The 9,749-nt window shown below is 33.6% G+C and overlaps 1 protein-coding gene across 1 annotated transcript; it reads right to left on the bottom strand.

Moving 5' to 3' along the window:
* Nucleotides 1–1,032: 1,032 nt before the first annotated feature.
* On the bottom strand, nt 1,033–1,487 carry LOC117239839. The gene has a single exon (XM_033505670.1). The coding sequence runs from the start codon at nt 1,485–1,487 to the stop codon at nt 1,080–1,082; it is 408 nt and encodes a 135-aa protein (XP_033361561.1). The 3' UTR covers nt 1,033–1,079.
* Nucleotides 1,488–9,749: the final 8,262 nt, after the last annotated feature.

A 9,749-nucleotide genomic window follows, 5' to 3' on the forward strand; every position in this document is an offset into this window, starting at 1 on the left:
ACATTTGCCCAGATAACGTACGAAAGGTATTAGAGCCCACCAAATAAGATTTGCTACAATTTGCTGTAGTACGTCACAATAAGCCTATGAGTTTCGCGCGTCAGATGATTTTCGAATTAGTTGATGCTTGGATGTTCAAGATACGGAAGCGCGGAGAGATGATACGTTTATGTACAACTTGATCATGGTGCAACCCATTCGTCAGCCAGAAAACTTCATGCACGATTTTCTAAAAAGAAACACATTTCCCCCCTTCCTTATGCCGTACCAATCCTCTCTCGTCGCCCCTTATCCCATACACAGACAGGCCAAATAATGTTGCCGATGACCGCCAACAGCCTGGGTTCATGTACGGGTCTCTTGCGCAGAAATTTGTTAATGTGGTATGCGGGGCGAAGCACTTTTGCCATTAATATGAACTAGAGATTGCAGAAAAATTGTAGAAACATTTTTAAAAATTTATTAATTTCATTTCATTTCTTAAAGTCTACAAAACTGTTAATCAACATTAAAGCAAATATACAAAATCTTGTGCAGAATAATGGGGCAGAATATTAGAAACAATGCTACTAAATCTACAGGCTAAGAATGGCACTATACAAATTTTCTTTAAACTATAAGGCATGCAAAGTATATATTTCTGAAAATAAAAAATATCGGATCAAACACTCTTCGAACATACTTCGAACGCTCATTATTACGTATATTACCAAACCAATGCATACAATATAATATATAAACTAAGCCAGCGAAAGGCGCAGAGACTGGAGAACATGGGGTCCCCGAGCGTGCAGTACGCTTCAGCATCGTTGCGAACACCAACTCCCTCCGCTTGTCCCAATGCCATCTCGAACGGTGAGACTGCAAACAAAAAATATCCATATATACATCAAGATAGTAATGCGATTTCTATTCCTGCAGCACCGACGTAACACACGGTGCTCCATAATCGCTCGAGATTTCATATAGTTGTTGAAATCTCTACGCATTTGGTAGATAAAACGTTGCGAGAAATCCTCTTGTCAAAGTAGTCACAGTTAGGTCTTTCAAACCTAATCGCTTGCATTTTTCCCGCTACCTCAGCGTTGTAACGGTACTTTTATTTCTGCCAACTTAGACATGAAATCGTCTAAACTGCTCAATTCAGGACACGATGGCTCTTCTTCCCGGGGATTCTGTTGAGACGATCCCGGATTTTCCGTGTCTTCACCATTGTAGAGTTCATAATTTGTATAATTTACCTTCTTCAAGCATTGTTTTTTAAGATCCTCCCATTTTGAGGCTGTTGATAATCGCCGGATGCGTAAATCATTTTCAGCTTTGGAAAGAGCGCACGTCAGCATTGCTTCAATCCGTAAATCGCGTCTGCGGTTTCGGCGACACTTTGATTGTTTGCGGCGAACTTTGTTAATCCAAGTTACTAACCGTTCAGTTTCACTTGGCTTGTCGGCGTTCGGTTTTGGAAGTCTCTCCTTTGTCTTCGTCATGCTTTCTTAACTATTTCACCTAATTATTGAATAAGTAAAAAGTATACTAACCTGTATCCGGCTCGTGTTTGTCGTAGAACAAAACAGAAGAGATTCACACAACTGCACACAAAGGATTTGAAACCACCGAGCAAAACACCCTCCTCACAGCACAGCCGTAAGATGACTAAGGGAAGTCTACGCTGCGCGTCTGAAGTCCGCTGTCTATACCCCCTCCTCTGTCTTTATGACGTAGTCTTACGCGCGAAAATGGAAACTAGTTCCGTGTAAAATCTTACGTTGGCCTTACATTCTCAGAAATTTTGAAAAATTCTTTAATCCAATTAATTTTTAAATATATGTGCGACAATTTTAATGCCAAATTTTATATATTTTGTACATTATATTAAAATTCTTCATTTACAGGAAATAATCAATAGCGTATTGTTGAGGTTGTTCGGTGTGTAAACAGAGAAAACACGTGGATAAATTGTAGGGTAGAAAATATATTTAAATAGAAGTGTAATAAGTAAAAATACAATTTGAGCTGGTCCAGATCCGCAAGCTAGCTGTGTTACCTAATAACTGAAAAACCCCGAAGCCAACGTCGCCTGTTTACTGTTTATGGCCTGACTTCGTCGCAGTCTTTTGTCTACACGCTGTCGATGGCTTCAGTGCTTGAGAAAATTAAAAAAGACCAGCTGTAGAGTTTTCTTAGAAGTGGTAACCACTTCAACACTATATAACGTAATACGTTATAACGTTATACTATATAACGTAATACGTTATTACGTTTTCTGTGTAACGTAATACGTCCTGAAATTATACTATATAGCGTAATAAGTGATAACGTTACACTATATAACGTAATACGTTATAACTTAATTCTAAGTAATGTCATAAGTTATAAAGTTATACTGTATAACGTAATGCGGTGTAACGTTATACCATATAACGTAATACGTTATAACGTTATACTCTTTAACGTGGTACGTTATTACGTTATTCTTTATAACGTAATATGTTATTACGTTGTTCTTTATAACGTAATACGTTATAACGTTATACTCTTTAACGTAGTACGTTATTACGTTATTCTTTCTAACGTAATACGTTATAACGTTTCTCTATATAATGTAATACGGTATAACGTTATACCTATATAACGTAATACGTTATAAAATTATACTATATAACGTAATACGTTATTACGTTGTTCTGTATAACGTAATACGTTATAAAATTATACTATATAGCGTAATAAGTTATAACGTTATGCTATATAACGTAATACGTTATTACGATACTCTTTATAACGTAATACGTTATAACGTTATTCTGCAGAACGTCATGCGTTATAACGTTTCCCTATATAATGTAATACGGTATAACGTTATACCTATATAACGTAATACGTTATAAAATTATACTATATAACGTAATACTTTATAACGTAATACGTTATAAAGTTATTCTGCGGAACGTCATGCGTTATAACGTGACTCTATATAATGTAATACGGTATAACGTTATACCTATATAACGTAATACGTTATAAAATTATACTATAAAACGTAATACGTTATAGCTTTATACCATATAACGTAATACGTTATAATTTAATTCTAAGTAATGTCATAAGTTATAACGTTATACTGTATTACGTAATACGGTGTAATGTTATACTCTATAATGTAATACGTTATTACGTTATTCTATCCAACGTAATACGTTATAAAATTATACAATATAACGCAATACGTTATAACGTTATACTATATTCCGCAACACGTTATTTCGTTATTCTTTATAACGTAATACGTTATAAAGTTATACTGAATAACGTAATAAGCTATAACGTTATACTATATAACGGAATACGTTATTACGTTATTCTTTATAACGTAATACGTTATAAAGTTATACTATAAAACGTAATACGTTATAACGTTATACCATATAGCGTTATACTATATAACGTAATACGTTGTAATTTCGACCAATCGCGGGGAGACGTAACCGCGAGGATAGACGTCAACGGGGGTCGTAAATCCCCGTTACGATTATAACAATCGACACCACGAATTGATCGATCCCCTGATTTCCGTTGAGATAATAAGGGGTGATTGTATTTGTATAACACTGGGATTCACAGTATTATAAAGTATATATTTCCAACACTTAGTTACACTGACGTAGAGAAATAAATAGTTAACAACTTGTCGCACGAAGATGCCATAGACATGTACGCTAGAGCAGGGCTCTTATAATGGAAATTAATGTGTCAATGGACTTAGCACTGTGATATGTTTAGGAGAGAAGATGTATGTTCGACAACACCGAGAACCGACAAAAGATGTGCGTGAAGTATGCAACTCTCGCGCTATGTGTAGACTGCTGCGTTAGGCGTTCGTTGGTAGACTGTCTGTCGCTCTTTTTTTTAATACGGAAGAAAAGTTCGGTGTGGGTGTGCCCCTGTGCCTAAAGAACGCGCATTCGTTGATCCCACTTTCGTTAGGAAAAGTGCGGGTAGCGATCCGCGGTGTCGATTGGTCATGACCTGCACTACTGCTCGAAGGGATGAGTAGGGAATCTCCTACCATCGTGGTGCGTAGATGACTGTGCGCGTGAGAAAAACCTAGCTTGTTTTATTACAGGGCTATTCGGATTTTCCTAATGGGTGCATACCCGCCTTCTCCGTGTTTTAAAGGCGACTAATAAACCCAAGGACACCTCTAAAACCGACTGTGTTTCGAGCATATTTTTAAGCTTTAGAAATTCTTCAAGACAACGGATTGAATACATATGGCGAAACAATGCAGGGAAGTGAAAGTTATGGTGGGTCCTTAGGTTTATTGAGGGTCGAAGTGACGTTACGCAGGACAGCAACCGCTGTCCGGTCGCGCGGACTGGCGTGCGGATGTTTTAGGCGGCGTAACATACGTTATTACGTTATTCTTTATAACGTAATACGTTATAAAGTTATACTGAATAACGTAATAAGTTATAACGTTATACTATATAACGTAATACGTTATTACGTTATTCTATCTAACATAATACGATATAAAGTTATACTATAAAACGTAATACATTATAACGTTATACCATATAGCGTTATACTATATATCGTAATACGTCATAACGTTATACCATATAACGTAATACGTTATAACTTAATTCTATGTAATGTCATACGTTATAACGTTATACTGTATAACGTGATACGATGTAAGGTTATACTATATAACGTAATACGTCATAACGTTATACTATATAACGTAATACTTTATTACGTTATTCTTCATAACGCAATACGTTATAAAGTTATAGTGAATAACGTAATAAGTTATAACGTTATTCTGCGGCACGTCGTGCGTTATAACGTTAGTCTATATAATGTAATACGGTATAACATTATACTATATAACGTAATACGTTAGAACGTTATTCTCTAAGACGTAATACTTCATAACTTTAAACCATATGTCGTAATACGTTACAACGTTATTCTGTGGAACGTCATGCGTTATAACGTTCCTCTATATAATGTAAAACGGTATAACGTTATACCTTTATAACGTAATACGTTATAAAATTATAGTATAAAACGTAATACGTTATAACGTTATACTATATAACGTAACACGTTATAACTTAATTCTATGTAATGTCATACGTTATAACGTTATACTGTGTACCGTAATACGGTGTAACGTTATACTATATAACGTAATACATTATAACGTTATACTATATAACGTAATACGTTATAACGTTATACCATATAACGTAATACGTTATAACTTAATTCTATGTAATGTCATACGTTATAACGTTATACTGTATAACGTGATACGATGTAACGTTATACTATATAACGTAATACATCATAACGTTATACTATATAACGTAATACTTTATTACGTTATTCTTCATAACGCAATACGTTATAAAGTTATACTGAATAACGTAATAAGTTATAACGTTATTCTGTGGCACGTCGTGCGTTATAACGTTACTCTATATAATGTAATACGGTATAACATAATACTGAATAACGTAATACGTTAGAACGTTATTCTCTAAGACGTAATACTTCATAACTTTAAACCATATGTCGTAATACGTTACAACGTTATTCTGTGGAACGTCATGCGTTATAACGTTCCTCTATATAATGTAAAACGGTATAACGTTATACCTTTATAACGTAATACGTTATAAAATTATAGTATAAAACGTAATACATTATAACGTTATACTATATAACGTAATACGTTATAACTTAATTCTATGTAATGTCATACGTTATAACGTTATACTGTGTACCGTAATACGGTGTAACGTTATACTATATAACGTAATACATTATAACGTTATACTATATAACGTAATACGTTATAACGTTATACCGCTATAACGTAATACGTTCCATAACTTAATTCTGCTCAATGTCATACGTTATAACGTTATACTGTGTACCGTAATACGGTGTAACGATATACTCTATAACGTAATACTTCATAACGTTATACTATATAACGTAATACTTTATTTCGTTATTCTTCATAACGCAATACGTCATAAAGTTATACTGAATAAAGTAATAAGTTATAACGTTATTCTGTGGCACATCGTGCGTTATAACGTTACTCTATATAATGTAATACGGTATAACATAATACTGTATAACGTAATACGTTAGAACGTTATTCTCTAAGACGTAATACTTCATCACTTTAAACCATATGTCGTAATACGTTACAACGTTATTCTGTGGAACGTCATGCGTTACAACGTTCCTCTATATAATGTAATAAGGTATAACGTTATACCTATATAACGTAATACGTTACAAAATTATACTATAAAACGTAATACGATATAACGTTATACAATATAACGTAATACGTTATAACTTAATTCTATGTAATGTCATACGTTATAACGTTATACTGTATAACGTAATACGGTGTAACGTTATTCTACCTAACATAATACGATATGAAGTTGTATTATAAAACGCAATAAGTTATAACGTTATACCATATAGCGTTATACTACAGAACGTAATACGTTATAGCGTTATACTATATAACGTAATGCGTTATTACGTTGTTCTGTATAACGTAATACGTTATAAAATTATACTATATAGCGTAGTAAATTATAACGATATACTCTATAACGTAGTACGTTATAATGTTACACTGCCTAACGTAATACGTTATAAAGTTATACTGAATAACGTAATCAGTTCTAACGTTATTCTGCGGACGTCATGCGTTATAACGTTACTCTATATAATGTAATACGGTATAACATTGTACTATATAACGTAATACGTTATAAAATTATACTATATAACGTAATACGTTATAACGTTATACTATATAACGGAATGCTTTATTACGTTATTCTTCATAACGCAATACGTTATAAAGTTATAGTGAATAACGTAATAAGTTATAACGTTATTCTGCAGCACGTCATGCGTTATAACGTTACTCTATATAATGTAATACGGTATAACATTGTACTATATAACGTAATACGTTATAAAATTATACTATATAACGTAATACGTTATTACGTTGTTCTGTATAACGTAACACGTTATAAAATTCTACTATATAACGTAATACGTTATAACGTTATACTACATAACGTAATACGTTATTACGCTGTTCTGTGTAACATAATACGTTATTGAACTATACTATATAGCGTAATAAGTTATAGGGATATACTCTATAACGTAGTACGTTATAATGTTACACTGCCTAACGTAATACGTCATAACGTTATAATATAAAACGTAATACGTTATAACGTTATACCATATAGCATTATACTATATAACGTAATACGTTCTAACATTATACCATATAACGTAATACGTCATAACGTTATACTATATAACGTAATACTTTATTACGTTATTCTTCACAACGCAATACGTTATAAAGTTATAGTGAATAACGTAATAAGTTATAACGTTATTCTGCGGCACGTCATGCGTTATAACGTTACTCTATATAATGTAATAGGGTATAACATTGTACTATATAACGTAATACGTTATAAAATTATACTATATAACGTAATACGTTATTACGTTGTTCTGTATAACGTAATACGTTATAAAATTATACTATATAGCGTAATAAGTTATAACGATACACTCTATAACGTAGTACGCTATAATGTTACACTGCCTAACGTAATACGTTATAACGTTATACTATAAAATATAATACGTTATAACGTTATACCATATAGCATTATACTATATAACGTAATACGTTATAACATTATTCTATGTAACGTCATACGGTATAATGTTATACTGTATAACGTGATACGATGTAGCGTTACACTGTATAACGTAATACGTTATAACGTTATTCTATGTAACGTCATACGGTATAATGTTATACTACGTAACGTAATACGTTATAACGTTATAACATATAACGTACTACGTTATAGTGTTACACTGCCTAACGTAATACGTTATAACGTTACACAATATAATGTAATACGTTATAACGATATACTCTATAACGTAGTACGTTATAATGTTACACTGCCTAACGTAATACGTTATAACATTATACTATATAACGTAATATGTTATTACGTTATTCTGTCTAACGTAATACGATATGAAGTTATGCTATAAAACGTAATACGTTATAACATTATACCGTATAGCGTTATATTATAGAGCGTAATACGTTATAGCGTTATACCATATAACGTAATCCGTTATAACTTAATTCTATGTAATGTCATACGTTATAACGTTATACTGTATAACGTAATACGTTATAACGTTATACCATATTATAACGTTATACTATATAACATAATACGTTATTACGTTATTCTATATAACGTTATACGTTATAACCTTATTCTGCGGAACGTCATGCGTTATAACGTTACTCTATATAATGTAATTCGGTATAACGTTATACCATATAACGTAATACGTTATAACGTTATACTATATAACATAATACGTTATTACGTTATTCTATATAACGTAATACGTTATAACGTTATTCTGGGGAACGTCATGCGTTATAACGTTACTCTGTATAATGTAATACGGTATAACGTTATACTATATAACGTGATACGATATAACGTTATACTGTATAACATAATACGTTATTACGTTGTTCTGTATAACGTAATACGTTGTAAAATTCTACTATAAAGCGTAATACGTTATAACGTTATGCTATGTAGCATAATACGTTATTACGTTATTCTATATAACGTTATACGTTATAACGTTATTCTGCGGAACGTCATGCGTTATAACGTTATTCTATATAAGGTAAATCGGTATAACGTTATACTATATAACGTAATACGTTATTACGTTATTCTATCTAACGTAATACGTTATAAAATTATACTTGTCGGAGATAAGGTGACACCGGTGCCTCCCCTCTGAAACCTCGGGAAGATCCATAGAAACATTGTAATTAAAATCTACAGTTGTAACTAAACGATTTGCCGTCATTCTAACCAATTGTATTTGTTTAAGTCTTGTGACAATGAGCTCGGGCTCAATTCGATAATTGGTCGCCGAACGTGGCCGCGGTCAACGGGACCAACTCTCCATTTAACAAAGGCATTGAGTAATCCTATAGCACTCCTTAAAAGAAAGATTCGTAGCGGCACTTGGCAGTAAACATTCCAGCGGTTTCTGTCCCGTAGCTTGCCACACGCAGATCCTATTCTCCGGGCAGGATGTTTACCAGATGTTGACGCGTCTCCACAGTACGTGATCGACTAGCACGAGGGCCGTCATAAACACTAATATCTAGTTACCTAAAATTCTTCAACAGATGCACAGTCTTTGTCCCAGTTACGGGAAGACAGGAGAGACCTATTTTTCCACGAACGACGTCTCCCACTAGCAACCCTCCCTCAAGGGCGGCTAGCATCCTTTACTAACTACCGATATGGAGATTGGCCAATTAGCAGCAACGTCAATTTCCCTTACTTTCCGAACGTAGGATATCCCCGACGAATCCGATGAACTCGTGTCCTTGGACACGCCCCATCATAGTTTTCCTCTGAGGTATCACCGGGACGGAAAGTCATTCTCTCTTGCGGTCTCATCGACAAAAAGGATTTACTCCTTACGGTCAGCGAATATTAACACAGAATCCGACTTAGATTTTTGCGAGTGCGTACGACTACCGTCCCGTTGTCCGCGGATTCTTTATTGATCCTAGTATCATTGTTATTAGTCTC

Source organism: Bombus vosnesenskii, unplaced genomic scaffold (genome assembly GCF_011952255.1).
Source record: "Bombus vosnesenskii isolate JDL3184/JDL3185 unplaced genomic scaffold, Bvos_JDL3184-5_v1.1 scf7180000014344, whole genome shotgun sequence".
NCBI lineage: Eukaryota > Metazoa > Arthropoda > Insecta > Hymenoptera > Apidae > Bombus > Bombus vosnesenskii.

What these genes read in the sequence shown, in the direction of transcription:
- LOC117239839 (XM_033505670.1), bottom strand. Translation starts at nt 1,487, where the DNA reads ATGACGAAGACAAAGGAGAGACTTCCAAAACCGAACGCCGACAAGCCA.